This window comes from Lepisosteus oculatus, chromosome 21, assembly GCF_040954835.1.
Source record: "Lepisosteus oculatus isolate fLepOcu1 chromosome 21, fLepOcu1.hap2, whole genome shotgun sequence".
Classification (NCBI taxonomy): Eukaryota; Metazoa; Chordata; class Actinopteri; order Semionotiformes; family Lepisosteidae; genus Lepisosteus; species Lepisosteus oculatus.
The window spans coordinates 7,166,224-7,184,993 of NC_090716.1; the positions used below are offsets into that span (position 1 = coordinate 7,166,224).

The window sequence follows — 18,770 nt, forward strand, 5'->3', positions numbered from 1 at the left end:
CGTTGGAACATTTGTGTGGTAAAATGTGTGCTGCACAACCTGAACTTATTCTCTTGTACATCATATTACATGAGTCAGTACATGGACTATTGAGAAGGAAGGGCCAATTTTGTGTCATAATTCTGGTAATCTCTTGCCCGTGCAAGACCAACATGTCGAGCATACAGTACTTTCACAACGTTAATGGTTTTGTGCTTAATTCAGAATTTATCAAATTTTGTAATCCCATCAATTAATTTATCTTGTTACCAAGATTTAATAACCACTCTAAGAACTTGGGACTGCAGTTCCCCTTTAACCTAATGACAGAAGCTGTTTAAATGAATGCCCTTAATACTCATTGAGAACAATTAAATGCCAATACACCTAATTTTGTAGGAGCCATTCTGCTGTACTATAAAAAGCTCACGTTATTTCTCATTTTGTTAAGTGAACTGTAACATGTCACTGGAGATGGTAATGATATTTGCAGCTACTTAACATTATGAAGTAATAGTTTCGTTGGTACTGACATGGGATTCTAATGCAGAAGCACTGAGGACTCAAAATGAATGGAATTGATCTTCTGGAGATAAAATTGTAAAAAAAAATGCTATTTAATTAAACATTTACGGGTGGGGGACTAAATTATTAAGTCTTTAGAGAATACTAATAATTTGAATACAGACTGCTTAAATCCTTAATCCAAAAAGAAGACTTGATTAGAAGCAGTACATGCAGAACATACTGACAGAAGCAGTAACAAAATTATTCTGTATTTCTACTGCATCTAAATAATTTACCTTCTGCAGAAAGGCCCTGTATGTTGACACCTTTGGCTGCCAAGAAACTCAGGCAGGCATCAATGTTTTCAATCTGAAAAACAGGAGAAGTAAAAACACACATGAGCTGCTAGTCTCACCTTATTCTTCAGGAGGGCTAGGAGAAGTCAGTGGGCATGGACGAATGTAATCTTTAGATCCTTCCACAGCTGAACACAAGGTATATTCATAGCATATCAAAGGACACAATAGGGAAAAAAAACTCAAATTTACTTGTTATTTACTTTCATGTTCTTGAACCTAAATGCCCTTAAAAACCATTTTCTACAAATGAGGTTTGAAATGCAGAGGAAATACACAGAGCTCAATTAAACTGAAGAAAGGGGTTTTCATGATTTCCTTTTAGTAAGCTAATCTATCCTTAAGTATTACGCTAACAAATCGAAAAAATGGTTAACGTTGTTCAGAAAGTACAAACAAAATTGCTGCTCAAGACTGCAGCAAATATTGTTCCATTATATTGAAAAACAAAGAGTTCCTAATCGGAGTTTTATTGGAATTTTTAGAGTAATCTCGCAACCCAGCCCAATCCCTTCCCCCACTGACTTTACAGCTCTGCAAAGAGAACACCCAGGATAAAACATGATTTATGGCAGTGCCTTACAGGTGTATATCTACGCCTGACCTCTGGCTGTCTGACTGAGCAGAGTTTAAAAACCTTGTTTTCTAGAACATCAAGTAAATTGGTTTGCTTTAGGGCAGGAATAATTCCTTTTTTATTTCACTCCAGAGAGAAGAAAACGAAAAAGTCAGAGCAGCATGCGAAAGAAGACAGATGTATTATCCAGGACGGTATTTACCCTCTGTTGGTTGCTAGGCTACATTATAATCATGACCCAGCCGCTGTACCTTTCTAGTCAAATATGGCTTAGCAGAGGAATGACAGGCTGCCAGCACCACTCAAACACAAAAGGTACACATCTTAGCACAGGTAATGCATCTCAATTCTGCAAACCACATGACCAAAACAGCCATATTATCCATCACCATAGTAGATGAATTAAATCTTTGAACAAACTAAAAATGCCGGAATTTCTTTTTCGGAAAACAAAGGAATATATAGTCGGCAAACATAACCTACGGGTCACGTTAAGGTGAACAGCCGCAGTGCCAGCTGAGCAAGAGGATCGCGTTGCCTTTACACCCATTCACGACTTATTCTATTTAAGCACATTTGTGTCACGTAAATAAACAAATCCAGCGAAGTGCCATTTGATTTTCTTTAGTAATAACTCATCCATATCCCGTGTACTTTGAGGAGTGTCAGCTAAAGCAAAAAGATGTAAAGTGGGAAAGCTAGTCATAATTATTCACTTCCAGATGGAATTCTTGGAGTTAAATGAAAACAGAAAAGCTAGGACTGCTACCACAGTGTCACAAAGGCCACAAGTGACAAGCAGTCCTAGATGAAATGAACAACCAGCAGCTGTTTCGATGGTAGAGGCCTATGCATTTTTAGTTCACAGAGAAAGCCATACCCAACCTCTCCTGGAATCTCTAACATGCCCCATTCAGAATTCCATGCCTTTCAGAAATAACGCCAGTCTCGCTAGCCTGGAGAACTGAATTTAAAAATAACTCGCCACTCAATACATCTAAATAGAACAAATCCCTAGACACTCAAGTACAACTGCGGATATTTATGTGCTGAAAAAAAAGGAAATGCCACTATTCTGAATTTGAATCTGCAATTTACCACAAAAGGTTAGAATTCTTTGATAGGACATTCTTAAAACAAAGGAAAAGTATTAATCTAAGTACATGTTTAACTGTCGCTCCATCCATCATATTGACTTTTTTCATTATCATACAACAAATACATATCTAATGTTTTGAAACTAACCTGATCTAAGTCAATACAGCTGAGCCGTTGCAGTGCTTGCACCTCAAATTGCAGGCGCCAGATTCCAGTCCTGCTTGTCATTTTTAATCCTTCTCTCTCAATGCTCACCTGCCATGCAGTCTTACTTCTCCTGCCACTTCCTTCACTCCACATCAGCCTCGACATCCTGAAAACTACATCTATAATTTCCAGTCAACAGTCCCTCAATACTCAAACAGTCCCCCCATAATAAATAATGTGAGTCTCACCGACGTGCAACTATACTGAAGCATGTCTTCCCTAACTAATCCCTAGTGTAATTCCTAAAGAACGATGAACCATCCCAAACAGATAAACACAGAAAACAACAGATCTGGAAACATTTACTGAACCACACTGACATGGTCTTGAAATTTCTGTTAGAATCAGTGACTTATATGCAACATCCTTAACATTCTTTGTTTTGCATTGTTATGTTACACTTTGTTAAAATTATCTATAGCTTACTCTCTTGTAAAACAAGCATGCACTGACTCTTACAAAATTTTGTTTGCAATCACAAGTTTTAGTTGTATTTTTAGATCAGAACTTTCAGTTTCACTATGGACAGGATTCCTAGTCTTTTAAAAACACAGGTGTGTTTTTAAGCAGTTTCACATACAGTATTAGATCAATGAAAGAAAATCTCACCTTTGTCCCTTAGGTTACTTGTATTACGGTGGATGCTTTAAAACACCATACTTAAATTTCACACTAGGACTTTCGCTGTCTTATCTTTCTGAATTTGCATGCATCTCCATTGAATCCAACAGTGTTCCATGCTACTTTCCACTGCCAGCTACACCACTTAAAACAAATATTTACACAGGTTACTGAGACTTTTATGCAGCAGAAACATTCTTCTGAGATGAGAACTGGAAACTTCAAAATGGAAAACTATGAAAGAATCCAGCAGTACAGCATGCCATTCCCCCAAGAGAGGCTGTCTACAAGAGAAGTGTCAATCCCCATCAGAAAAGAATGGAGGTGCTACTGCTTGTCACCTGGGAAAGTCTGGCACACTTGAGAGTTAGGTCAAGAGATCACACTGTATTCTGTAGGACAAAACAAAGGCTGACATACACGATTGCTGTCTAACAGGCAGTTTCATTTTAAACACACAATAAAAGGAAAGTGCCAAGTATCACCCTCGCATAACAACAGCTATAAATGCACTTCACATAATTTTACATTTCAAAACATGAGAAATATTTGAAGTCGCCATTATAATTGGAGAAGAAAAAAAGTCACCCCCCCTTAGAATTAACTTAAAACCTGAAGAAGCAAAAGACAAGCCAAGTGTCTTCGGAAATGCCCAGAATTAAACAAAACGAAAATCTGATTTGAACCATCTGAGTGGAATTACAACAGTTGAAATAATCTACATTGTGTTTTGTTAACATGAAAAACATTACACACACACTGCCCGACTGCACAGAAAGGAAAGATATTACCTACAGTATGGACACCAATCAAAACAGACGGTATGCTGCAGAATGCAGTGGCAAATGTACAGGCAGATGACAGGCTGGCTCTTGCCCTCTGCTCCCTCCAGGACTCTGCTACACCTGCACTGTGCCTGACCTGCAGTGCTTTGCATGAACAAAGCAATCCTCCTGAATTACCAGGGCTTTGCTTTTCAGGGCTGAACTGCCGATACTGTACTATAATAAACACAAACACACAAAGATGAAATGTTGCTGGGCAGGCACTCTTTATTGCACTGATCAAACATTAGGCATTCATGACGATGCACTGCTCTTTTACTCTATTTGTATGTCAGCTCAGGTGTGCAGTCTTTATTTTAGATATGCACCTTTTCTTCACAAGACAAACACAAGCTTGTTGCACCACTTCTCTCCAATATATTTTGTAAGTCATTACCAGTGTTAGTGATGTTGCTTCAAAGCCTTGACTGCGTGTTGTCCACTGGGACACTTAAGGACCATTTTTTCCCCCACAAAATGCAGTATTCATTAACACAGAATGTCCACAATAATTGTACTGAAACAACCTGATCTAAACCCATGCCATTCCAGTCGGGGCACACTTATGAAACATTACAGACCGATATGAGCATTAAATTAGTGGGGTGAGGATTATGCAACAAACATCATTCTAGATTTATGCCTATTTATGTGAAAATAATGACAGCAACAGGCAGACAGTCTCTGAGGGCCCAATGTTGTTATCCCCAGAATTATTTTTGATGCAGTGTTTTAACTATATATTAACACCTTGATGATAAAATTTACTGAAACGCAGCCTTTAAGTTTCACTTCAACCTTAAGTTTGGTCCTAGTCATTTAGAGCTTACACTTCCTTGGCTAATTGGTGAACTGTGAAATTGGGAATATCCCACTTCTTCCTGTAATTGTAAAAATACAAATTGCTTACCAAGAATAGTCTTAATGCCTTTGTACTCCCTTTAATACTGCACAACAATAGACATGGTTTTGCAAGCCCTGCTAAACAATGGGTGCTCCCAAGTAGACTAATACTAAAAGGGACTGTTTTCCTTTGATTTGTTTGCAATGCTGTGGCAGTGTCACTTTGGGTTAAGTCATGTAAATGTGAAGATTTTATCAAAGAGGCCCGTTTATTAGACGTCTCATTTAAACAGGATCAGGTGCTTAGAACAATCCTGAAATGCCTCACTTTGAACTCTCAGGGATAAAGGTGTAAAAATGTATATGAACCTTAAAGCTAGTTTTTAAGTCACAATGATTGCATTATATACTTTTTATCTTGGAGGACTTTTACTGTGTTTTTTCACAGTTTGTTTTAAGAATAGTGTATTTTATGGTGTGATCAATTGTGTAAATGTACTGGGTTTTATGTATGTTTTGAAATAATTGTTGTGTGTATAGTGTACTGCCTTTAACTGTATGTCTATGAGCTATATTGGCAACTTAATTTTCCCCCTAGGGATTAACAAAGTGTATCATATCGCATTGTACAAAACTACAGGTACAATGACAGAACAATTCTTAATTTTGAAGATTATTCTTCATAGCTCATTCAATTACATTTCATGTAATAAAGATGTCATACAGACGTATACACCCCCATGTCAACTCTTTAAAAAAAGCTGATTTATAGCACCCCCTTTCAGGTCTGAAGGTGCTATACTTGCACATTGTCATAAAATTACAATCCAATAAAAACAATTTCAGTTTTGAAAGCGAGGGAAACTGGCAAACAGATGCATGTGGGGTTACAGGTACATGCAGTTATGTTGTAATGCAAAAACTTCTTGTCCCAACCGGGTATCTGTTTCAGGAGCTATGTTTCATTCAGTATCGGTGATGTCATTGGTGATAAACATCTGTAATACTCTATCTTCACATTATTTGTTTTAAACTATGTGGATTAGCATGTTGCCCAGAACGTTGTCACAACACTGCAAGTCTCTCTCCTGAGAGACATGAGCACACACAATCCCGATTTCTCAGTAATAACCTCAGGATTTTAAAATACTTCAGTGTAAGGTGCTCAAAACAGAAACATTTTTTTTTCTCAAAACGGAAACATTAAATATTAACTTACTTTAAATTGAAGAGGAACAGAATTTTTAAATGGACTAACCAAGTAAGGGATCAATGACTGCAGGGGCTTAGTATCCACACTGTTAATCTCTGGCAGGTCTAGGTTTTAAAGCAAGCAATGTACTGTATGTGGCTGACATAGGGCACATAACCTAAACATTTGATAAAAGCATTAAAACAACCAGCCTTCTGATGCACGAGCAATGACTGAAATTTTTAAAAAATGCAAATTCACATTAGTTTATCTGAAAGAGCAGCTCTTCAGGAAGACTACTACATTTCAGGATTGGAATTCTCCATCATGGATGGTTGCCAATTAAAATATATATAATTAGCACTTTTGTTGATGTAGCAGTAGTAAGTATTGTACCCAGATTTCTTTACTTGAAGACAAAAAGATTTAAAAAAGCTACAAGAAGCCTAAGCTATGCTTTTTTTAGTTTTAACAAATGGGTATGGTAATGATCGGTTTGAATGCTTTTTAAATGTGCACATCACTTGTGTTAGTACCAATCAGGATAAATTCAGCAATTAAGCTTTCCATTTGCCTGGACAGTTTTTCACGCCTATTTTCTGTGGCTTAAAATGCATTGATGTGTTTTGAGTTAAACGCCAACATTTGCATAATCACTAAGTGTGCACCTGCTTGGTCTCTTGTCTGTAAGCACTCCTCTGTATTACTCCTATGGAACCTCAAAGCACTACTGGCAAAGCTGAATATTAATCAAAGCCATTTTCTCACACCAGCTAATGACCTCCCAGTTGTTTTGTTTGACAACAGAATTAGTACACAAACGTTCATGTCTTTAAAATCTCGTAATTACAGTGTAGAAAGAAAACAAGGGAGAGAACTGACATTTTATGCAACTGAACTGGAAAGAGTATTATTTGACTGTAATGACTCTTTGCTAAGTAATCTACATAATTAAACAGGGTGCTCCCGTACTTCAGCAGAACTGATGAATTATTTGAAGATTTGGGTGCCCTTTCCCAGTGGTGCTGAAAATGGCTTTAAGTACGTGGGTCAATACTGCATTTAGTTTTGAACAAGCCATTAAGTAAATCAATTGGTGGTGCACTCGAAAACTGATTACAGAGAACAACTGGTTGATCTTGATACTTTCAGTACCCCAACAAAACCAGTTCTCTTTGCATTTTAATGTTAACAATACAGAGGTGGAGGGGGGTTAGGCCTTATTTCCACGATACACATCATACACCAACAATGATCTGCATATTAAAAGGACACTGTTTTAGTCACTTAATTTGATTTTGACCTTTTAACTCACTTTGCAATGCATACAGAGAACTGTTTAGATGTACTGTAGTTAAAAAACCTCTGGAATTTTATACTTTTTGAGATCCATGTTAGTTACATTTATAGCATCAAACTTATGAGAAAGCCTTTCATGCAGCAACAAGGGAGCTCATAAATCAAGCTATCCTGACTCAAAATTAAAATTCACCTCAGTTAAACACAAGACAATAGAGCATCTGGAGTCTGCAAAATAACAACTCTGACATTTTCTTAAAAGGATCTGCACACAAATGTCTGTACACAAAAGTCACCCTCTTTCATTTGATTCTTCATAATAGGCGCAGTAAGACATACGAGGACACGAACTCTAAAAACAGGCCTGAAATACGGAAATATAACATAGACAAGTAAAACGTCACTCACCATCTGAGACCGACTCTTTGGGCATCCATTGATATCTTCAATCTTCTCATTTGCTGGACAGGGGAGAAAACAAAAGGATAACTTTTCATGAGAAATACCCAAGGCAATCTGTCCGCTCCTCGACTTCTCCAGCAACTGAAGCAGAAGACCTGTTGCTAGCCAGAAGCCGGTGCCCCACATTAATGAAATCCAATCTTATCAAAGCAAATGTGCGAGGGCCTGAGAGCCATCAGCAAACTTGTTGGGCTATTCTCACGGGCTCTCCCTGCCCTGCCCACAGCAGCTGAAACAAGATCATCCTCTAAAACCAGGCAACTGTGCTGACGGCACCTCTTCTAGGAGCCATCGGACTTTTCCCTGCAGCTCCAGCCACAAGTCAATACCACCAGCACTGGGGGAATGCAGAAAACTGTGGTTTTCTGTGCCTGTACAGTTTGCGTACAATCGGCTGAGTCTTTAGTCCAGACATGCAAAACTTACACTTTTTTTTCTTTCCCAATAAAATATCTGTACACAATATTTACATCTTAATTACGGCTTTTATACGCAACCTTAAGTGGTTGGTTAGCAGAGATCTAGCAGAGATCTGGAAGCATGTTAACTCTTCTCAGTTAAAGTGATTGATCCAATTAAGTCACCCAGAGCTCAGCTGGAAGGAAAACCAGAAGACACTTTGGCTCCGCAGGATAGGGGTTGCAGACCACTGCCTTAATTAAACACCCAATTTACAGCTCATTTTACTGAAGCATATGGCCTGGGAGAGCAACTAAGAAATGCAAATTAAACTGCATTGTGAGTACAAGCGAAACGATTGCGATGCAACATAGACAAAAAGGAAAACTCCTTCATACTCCTACTGTGGCAATGCATCTTGTCTTATAAAAAAAATTATCCAGAACAACGGCAAAGGCTTGTCCACCTTACTTAAGTACTGAGCATTCCATCTGTCTCACAGCTGCAACTACGGCCTACCGTATTTCCCAGCTGATTAAAAGGAATGCTTAACCGGTATGACATGAATGCTGGTCCAGTCAGATGTGTCTGGGTTTTGACAGGCTCCACAATGAAATAAGAACCTGGGCTACAGGACATTTGGTAAGGCTATGGACAGGCTTTCATTTTAAATTTAAGATCACTTCAGAAAACAATTGTATACCCTTTTTTCCTTTATTTAGAGCCCTGAGAAAAAAAAATAATTACGGAAACAAAGTACACACAAACTTCCCACTAGCACCAGGCTGGACCTCATCAATATTACAGACAAACCTGCATCTGAAACTGAGTGCTCTACTATAATACACCGATTGAATTTCTTTTTGTAAGTTAAGCAGTCTGATGACTATAACTGGTAGCCGATAACTAAAACAACATGGATATATGGCTAGGGTCATCAGGAGGTTTCATTTTTTTGTCCTGTCCATTCCACTGAGAAACCCAACCAGAGTACAGACGGACGCCTCAAACCAATCCTGTGAACTATCATTTGTTTTTAATCAGTTTCAGCTCTATACTACTCTGTATCTAGCATTCACCCACGTGATCTTGACTTGTTGATTTTATTTGAAAAAATCTCTCATAAAAAAGCAATACTAATGTTTTCCATTTGAGGCAAGTGTGATTTGTTTTTCAAGACGTGTTCAACTGCACTGCCTGCACTCACTTAAAGAAGTGACATGCACTACGCCTCCAGAGAGCAAAACGTTTCCCTCGCTGATCGCAAGCTTGACATTTGCTGTATTTACTGCCCTCACTGGCTTCAGAAGTTGTAGGGCAGCAGAATAAGTTGGGTGGTATAGTATTTCATGACGTCTTCAGAAAAAGGCAGAGAAAACACAGATGGGAGCCACACACAGCCTCTTCAGCAAATGCAGTCAGCTGTTAGGAAGCCTGAGCATTTTCCCCTCTGAAAACTGACACCAGCATTCACCTATTTTTGTTCATTGTTGTTGTCTGGGGGTGGGACAGCATGCGAAAATGTCACTGGCACCTTCCAAACTCTCAGGAAAGAAGACAAATGAATGCAAAATGATTTAGTCACTTGCGGCGCGGCAGTTATTTTGCTAGCTATTGCTCTTCTTTCAAAATTGGCAAGGTTATTTGGCACCAAATACAAATAAATCAGAGTAAGATAAAGGAAATTACCCCTGCTGGGATTAAAGGTCGACCCAATGCAACATTTGAAAACAACTGTAGATGTAAAGAGTGCACTGAATGACAATAGATATGATATGATTTTATATGATTGTTTTCCCCCAATGTAACAATCCAGCAAAGCTAGACAGAATTTACCCCTTAAATACAGTGCAATGGAATTCAAATATAAAAGTCTAGCGTCAATTAGTGATGGGTAAAATAATAGGAAACCATCTATTGCAAAATTGTAGTGTAGTATAATCAAGGAATAACTCAGATTCTAAAAATAAATTTTATAGAAGAATCAGTTTCTAAAATCCTTCCATATATTTTATTATGTAAGCATCAGGGCTGAAATATGACACACGACAGACCTGCAATACAACATTGGAACTCAAACCTATGTTTCTAGTTAATATAGAGCAAATCCAGTAATATCAAGAGTCAGTGAACATGTCATATAAATAAGGTTTAAAGCAATTTTTATCATTCTGCTCACATGCACTGTAACCTTCTTTCCAGCGTGCAGAGAAAGGATCTCGGTTCCCATCAATCTGGCAGCACCACTATGATGCTGGATACTATAATCACAGGACCATCGCTGTTGGGAAGATGGCTGATTCTGTTCAATGAGTACTTTGCACTTCCGAAACCAAACTTTGAGCTTCCCATTTATGTCAACAATGTACCCATAAAACCACCTTTAGTATGTTATCCTAAAATAAAACTCTTTGCACTTGTAACTCATAAAAAGTTAACTCTTTGTACCTTTTGTACTAATTGAAATTTTATAGGATGGAAAATTCTCCTAAGAATTAATTTCAAAATGGGAATACACACACCACTTCAATTTTATATGACAATATTCAACATGCTGTGGTTTCTTGTTTTGGTACTAATGTTGGACATTTTCCTAGAATGCGTTACACATTCGATAACTAGAAACAGCTTTTTGCTGGGTTTTTAGCCCATTTAGATTTGGATCCAAAAGAAACTTAGTACTCTAAAAGGATACATAATTTATTGAAATTTAGTGTCTCTTTTATTCCATCAATTAGTCTCTACATGTTAATAGTGTATCAATCAGCTCTGAACAGCCAAAATAACAGGTATACATGAACACAACAGTAATAAAAGTCTCCATTACTGTAAACTGTTAAAGACGAATGAAAGAGAACAAGAAATAAAATAACTAAAAATACCATTCCACACCATGCAGCCAAAAATATGCATAAAGGCGATTTGAAATGGTGACCTACCTACAACCTGTATGATCTCAGCCAGCAGCACTCCATCTGTGACATCTTGCTGTAGGTCCTTAATGAGACGCTTGTGGCCTGACTTAGCCAGATAATGGTTGGCCCAATCAGTGTAAATCTGTGCAGCAAAAAGGGAAAAGAAGAAAAGTGTTACTCACTCGGGGTATCACAGAGCGCTGAAGCCGACACCTTTTTTATGGAATGTGAAAAACAAGGCGGACATCTTCACAAATACATAACGTTCGGGGAAAAAAAGTAAAAAAAACATACGAGCAAACTTGCTTGTTCTCAGCTGGATCCAACATATTGGCGTGGTATTCAAATTAAAGGCATTGTATACAATTCAAGTATTCAGGCTCCGCTAGCGCTTCTTTCAAATGAGGAGTCTGACATCACAGCTTAAGACAGACAGAGCCTTCACTGGCCAAGAGAGGCTGAATGGAGCATCAGACAAGCGTCTGAATAATCTGAATAGCTTTGTTTATAATTGGGTGTTTAAAACGGCTTCTCCATCATATTGGCATCTCATTATATGATGCCTGTAAGCAAACACCAAAACCGCCACTGCTGAGGAACTTATGAGATTATACTGTTAAATAATACGGAGCACTGTTTCTATAGCAGGTCTTAATGCTGGGACAGTTCTTCCACAAAACTCACTCCCAGGGGGGTGAGGGGGGAATGACAGGGAAAGAAAAAGAATCTGGAAAGCTGCACAACCATCCGAAAGCTCACTCCAACTACAGAACAAAACTATCAAATTACTTCATTTATTTCATTAGCAGGAACAAATTAAGATGTAGCGCACAGAAAATTACAAGGGCGTAAGCTTTAAATTAGAGCAACTGTCCTTAAGCAGCATAAATACACGGGAGGTTAATTTCTTTCTTTTTTAACAACAGCCTTCAACTTGCCTCCTATACCAGTAAAGTTTAGATTGCTTTTTTTCTTTCATCCAGAAGTTGTTGAACTCATTTCATTTTCAACTCTACACATTTTTTTTATTTTTTGCTGTGACTATAATTCTGTGTGAATTAATCATTAGTGTGACAGCACAGGCATCATTGAGAATTAAACCCATTGTGAATTCTGTTCAGTGGCTACGCAAATGATAAACCCTGAAACAAGTTTGCCTTTTATAACTTTACTGACTTCGATTGCACTATAATTAGTTTACAGGATTTACAAAGACTTTCATAGAACGGCACATATTTCATACACATCTATTAACATACACAAATCTATAAACAAAAAATCTTGAGTTTAAATGCAAAACCAAGTCCAGTGACACATTCAGGGTTGTCAGTTACAGTTCTTGATTTCAAAATCTGGACTGTAGAACTGGGAGGAAAGCACCCACAATGTCAGAAATTCTCATTTGCTTACCATTGCTACGTTGTGTGTTTCAATTTGTGTGATATTGCGACTCTGATAAAAAAACAGGTATTCAAAGAGAACTTGAAACCTTCTCTGCAAACACATACTACTGTGGGCTAAGCTTCTAGAATTTAAAAAGGCTCATGTTCACATTCTGGAGTTAAAATCCTCTCTGTCTCTCTTATGCATTGCAAGGGACAATAACTAAAGAGCATATTAATGTTGAGGGAAAATTCTCCTAGTCACTATTGTGTACAACTGTCAACATTTCTTATCCCAATAAAGGAGACAAATTGAAAGACTAATGTTATGTAGGGTTTGACTTTATATTCCCTATGACTCAAGCGGCCTTACTCACAAGAATGATTCACTGCTTTCCGCTGACCACAAACAACAGGTGCACAATTTTTTTTCACATTAAACATAAACCAGCAACTCTTTCAAGTTGTGTTCACAGCATGTCTTAAAAAAATGAATTACAACACCAAACAGGGGGCTGAACAGTACAGTAGAAGAAAGAAAATCTTTGAAGTTTAAACATGGTTAGAATTTGCTTGGGTAATTACAAAGCAAGCAAAATAACTAGCCATCAGTCATGGCAGATAAATGGCATGGTCTAATTCTCTCTGTAAAAATCAAAAACTAAAAAGTTTACAGGGCATTTGAATAATCACAGCAGAAAGTTCATTGAAAGCTGAAGATGAGAGGTTATAATAGGATACCGCAAATAAGAGATTCACATAATGTCCATAAACTGTATGATACTAAAGAGCACATGAAAGCTCAGATGGTCTCAGGACAGGATTCACAGGAATTCCAAGTAGCCAAGCAAAGCACTAGTCTTAGTACTGTCAAAGCGTTGCTGCTAACCTGAATTATCATGATAGTCATGAACACAGTATCAGTTCCTCAGATATAGTCTGGATTTTGAATAATAAAGATAAGATCACTTTATTGGCCATATATAATTTCTTGTATTAGGAATTTGTCTTTTCGCATACCCCAACTTGCACTCCATGAGACAGACAGGGAGAGAAGCTTGGGGTCAGAGCGCAGAGTCAGCCATTTATATGGCACCCCTGGAGCACTTGGGGTGAAGGGCCTTGCTCAGGGGCCCAATAGAGTAGGATTCCTCTGCCAGCCGCGGGATACGAACCGGCAACCTTCCAGCCACAGGCGCAGATCCTGAGCTACAGAGCCGCCACACCGCCCGCATAAAGGAACATGAAAGTCTGTAAGGGTCCATTTCCATCTGGAACGTTAAAAGCTACTCCCAGACAGATAAAAGCATATACAATGGTATATCGTCTTAAACGGCTCATGCAGCATTTTACTTCTTTTGTGAAACAGGAGATTATTCCACCCAAATTGTATTTCATTTCTGAGATATACACTTGACGCATGTTCCACTTATGTGGAAAGGAAGAACAACACCAGGGTTAATTAGTGATAGATGCTCTTTACCGGCTGAGTTGTATGGTGTATCTGCCATCAGAAATTATGAAGTGTGTCAGTATCAGCAGCAGCAGGACTGGAAATTAATTTCACATCTAACAGCAACCCTGTAAACTTCAAACAGCATCATAGAGTACACCATGAGGGCAAAAAGAAGCAGTATCCTCTTGAGAACTCTGACTGGTGTCTGAGAAATCTATCTGCTTTGAATGAAATAGGAATTTTACTGTACATCTCCTTTAAACTGTAGCTTGTCTACATCAAGCTGTCAGATACAGTAGGAATTTAAATATCAAAGAGCACTTGCACAGATTAACTGAGAATTCGGGGTAAGAAATTAAATAGTTAACTTTTATGATCATTCACATTACTTTCTCGGAATTCAGTTACAGCAAATTTCAATCCAAACGACACTGACAAACTGTTGATATCTTCAGAAGTACCCTTATATACTGTACATTTCTAACTTTCAAAATGTAAGCACATTCAGACCACCCCTAGAAAACAACTTCTGTTAACTTTTATTATCATTTGCCACCTTCATAATTCTTAATAGAAATACTCTAAATGGATTTGAAGCTTTACATTGCTTTCCTATGCTTCCAATCAAACATTGCAAAGTTTAAAAGTACAAGTAAATAAGTTGGGGGTTTTTCAGAACATGATTTGGCCCTTTGTTATCAACAGCACTTGAATCATCTTTCATGCCACCACTAGCCCCCCCCACCTACCCATCTGGAGGCTGTGTGAATCAGTAGCACATGACAAATCATTCAAACCAGCCACATTAACTATTACCACAAACTGAATTGATTTCAATGGCCTTTCATTTTTACCCCAAGAGCATGGTGTGCTATGGCCTTGGAACGTAACAAAACAAGGCACTACAAAGACTTTTTTGTACCCTCAGTACATATTAATCATTAACCTTGCATGCCTCAACAGAAGAGAAGCCTGAGTTTGTTCTAAATGGCCAATTAAACTTTTTAGTTGGTGTCTCTCAAGGCATATTTCTAAGTACAAGTCTTCAGTATAGATTGCACTACACCAGATAGCTATTCTTGTTGCACAAACAGGTGTTATTCCTAACTGAAGCGCACATTGTAGTACATTGCAGTGACTTTTATCAGTGACCTGACCATTTGTATACAAACACATTCCCATACGGTTTTCATTTTAAAAGATTATTTTCTTTTCCTTTATAATCCAAGCCTTAAAAAATGTTTCACAGCAGTATGTATAACTAAAACAAAACAACAAACAAAACCGTCCGAGATTTCAGCATGTAGTTTTCTCACAGACAAATTACTATTTCAAGGACTGAAACAGTACCACAGCAGGTCCAGTTTAGATGCAGGTTTTCACAGCCCCAAAAGTCTCTGCCTTTACACACTCACTTTAACAGCTTCCTATCACAGCTGTCTCACACAAAGTAAAGGTCCAGGTAAATAAGACACAATAACAAGCAAAGTCACTGTGTCTAAGTGCATCAAAGGAAGAGTGAAGAAGGGTCACACACAATGCTACTGTGACATTAAGAAATACTCTCAGTCATAATGAGGATTTTAAAGACATCTGTTTCTTTTTTAAACCACCAAGTCAGTTGCCACCTATAAAGTTGAAAGATTAAGCTATTTGGTAAAGGGGAAAGTATTTTCTTTTAGTACTTAAAAGTTATTTTAACTATTACACACTACACAGCTGTTTAACTGTGATAAAATGCAATGCACAAAGTGGAAATGTTGTTAAAATAAAATTGTGAGGATACAACAGACTTTAATTTTTGGGGCTACAGTACATATCTTACTGGGAACCAACTGTTCTATATATATTGTTATATAACCCTGTAGTAACACAAAAATGCTGTATTATTTACATGTGAAACATTTAATCTAATCTAATATGAACATTTGTCCAAAGATTATTATAGCCTTCTCAAAATTATTCAGTCACATGTGCCACTCAGAACCTTGCATATTCAAAAAGGATCAGCAACACTGAGCTCACAAGAGGAAAGGAAATGCTGCTTGTGTTTAAACAAGAATTACCAGAAGAAAAGAACACCTAGAATAACCTCAGAGGTCAGCACACTACAAGCCTTGGGTGCCATTGCCCCCCAAAAAGTTTTTCATCATACACTTCAAAACACTTTGGAACAAAGGTCCGAGGAGACCTTCCACACCAGTCCAGGAATAAAATCCCCTTACCGTTTTATAGTGCTCGTAAGAGAGAAGGCTCTGGTCCCGCACAGGAGCCCTCAGGCCCGTGTTTGCTGCCATCTTCAGCCACAGGGAAACACATCCAGCTCTCACAAAGCGAGAGGTGTAGTAGAGGCCGTTGATGTACAACGGCACGTGGAGAATGGGAAGTTAAATTTAGCCATGCTCTCCCCTTTCCTCTCAGAAACCTTTTTTCACACTGGAAATGACATCTTATTCCTCCCAGCAGTGTCTACCATGCTTCTTAGCCCACCCTGACTCAGCCCCTGTCTCTTCCCAGACCTTTAACTCTCTCCTCCCCTTCTAGGTACACAAAAGTTCAGGCCCAGACAATGTAAACAGGATTAATGCATTCTCTGGCTTATGAACCTCTGACAGGCAAATACAAAGATTGGCTCCCTGAAGACAGGAGAGGGGTTTACTGCCTTGTTAAACTCAACACCTGGTACAGTAAATAAAGCAAAGACAGACCAAATTTCATCTGGGTTTGACAACCACTTGAAAACAAGAGACAGCAACACAACAGAGCAGCTCCTTCTCCTACCACCTTGTACACAAATCTTTCCACTGGAGATCTGTAGGTCTGTTTAAGGGTGGAGGTCCGTTTAATGGCATGCTTAGCAGGAGCTTATATCTGTTAATCTGAAAGTTAAATGTTTTCCGAAGGATGCAAAAGGAAAGACCATCCTAAATTGTGTACTAAAAGGTCCTCTCTAAACCTCACTGATTTTTATTACTTAAGATTTAGAGCCTTGCCTCCAGATGCCAATATCACAACCTGTACACCACCGCTTAAATTATTTTGAAATGAGGCTGTCGGGAGGAGAGGAATTTACACTCGCATAAAGTTGTCATCTGGGAAATTATAGTAAACGAGACAGTGAGCAAACATGTGCTTACACGTTCCCTGGTAGTAGTGTCACTCCAGCTCTCAATGACCTAACAAAGGACTGCCTATATATTCTAATTTTTATCCAGCTGTTTAGGCAGAGAGAGCAGCACAGTGGCGCAGTAGTTAGCATTGGTACCTAGCAGTCCTGGAGCCTGGGCCTGGGGACTTGTCTGTGTGGAGTCTGTATGTTCTCCCCGTGTTAATATGGCTTTCCTTCAGCTGTTCTGATCCTCTCCCACAGTTCAAACATACCAATGGGTTAAAATCGGCCTTGGTGTGAGTGAGTGAGTGTCTGTGTGTGCCCTGCCATGGACTGGCGTCCCATCTGGGGTGTATCCTGCCTTGTGCCCGTTGCTTGCTGGTATAGTATCCGGATCCCCTGCAACTCTGTACTGGATAAAGCAGTTAGAAAATGGATGGATGTTTAGGCAGAAATTAGAAAGGTTTCCATCTTGAATAATTGAAACCTCAGTTCTGCCATTAAACTCTTGCAGCTACTACTGGAGGGCATTTTAGGAATTCAGGCCCAGTTGTTGGCCATAAAAAAAAACAGAGGTTGAAGCTTTAGTGGAAGCAAAAAGGTTTGATCTCTTGTAAGTACAAACAAATAGGGTACAGGAAAGGCTTGTGTATTCAACAGCATTGTGCTCTCTCTGCTTGCTGTGAAAATCCAGCAGAACAGAAACTGCACCCTTACTGTGTCCTAGTCATCTGTCTGATATGGCAGGAGGTGTGTGGCCTGGTCCAGGCATTAAAATTACCCATGCAGGACTCACTGCTCCCTAGAGAGCCAGAATGACTTACCTGTGTAGCAGCAGGACGATATCTGTCCATGAAACCCCACTTGCACAGATCGGCAATTACTTTTCCCGTCAAACTCCCTGACAAATAGCATCTGTCCTTCATCATGTGTGAGCCAATGGGCAACTGGTTGTGCACTACTCATGCAAAGAAGAGGCCACTGGCATTCACCTTTCTAAAAGGGCAAGCCTTTATTTAGTATGTAATCCAGTTAAATACCACAGGCAAATGGAATTTCAATACTTGTGGGAATTTAAAAAAAACAGCAGAGAGGACAGAAAAGAATACGTTTTTTTGAATTCCTCTACAGAATCTGCCTTTTTGGTTTTTAATTTTATTACTTACAAAACACTGGGAAATCTCACAGTTTTCAACTTGACTATAATTATTCGGGCAATAATTCACAGCAAGATCTACATAAGGTGTTGTATTATCTATTCCGCTTGTAACCACTGCATCTATCCAGGTTTTAAATTATTAAGTGGTAAAATTAAATTTGAAGAGATTTTGCTTCAAGACCATTATTAAACTGCAAAATAAGTAGTTTCACCAGACCTTAGTCACACATACTGCAGGATGCCTGATAAAGAGCAGGAGAATTCTAGGCTGTGCCAGATGGCTTTATCAGCATAATTGCACTGTTACAACCACAGTGAAAATTATTAGAATATAAAAAAGAAGTTAAAAAATAAAACAATTCCCCCCCCAACTCCATCTGTATCC

At 38.6% G+C, this 18,770-nt stretch overlaps 1 protein-coding gene across 6 annotated transcripts in view; it reads right to left on the reverse strand.

Moving 5' to 3' along the window:
* The window catches only part of nav2a (neuron navigator 2a), a 222,733-nt gene that overhangs the window by 85,880 nt on the left and 118,083 nt on the right, over positions 1-18,770 (reverse strand). For 5 of the 6 annotated variants that reach the window (XM_069181810.1, XM_015338257.2, XM_069181809.1 and 2 more), the window contains 3 exons: positions 11,304-11,421; positions 7,912-7,964; positions 783-855 (listed from right to left, as the gene is read on the reverse strand). In XM_069181810.1, coding sequence (XP_069037911.1) covers positions 783-855; positions 7,912-7,964; positions 11,304-11,421 — 244 coding nt within the window. Of the gene's footprint in view, positions 1-782; positions 856-7,911; positions 7,965-11,303; positions 11,422-16,342; positions 16,430-18,770 lie in introns of those variants that run through there. The other variant, XM_069181811.1, reaches the window with a different exon arrangement.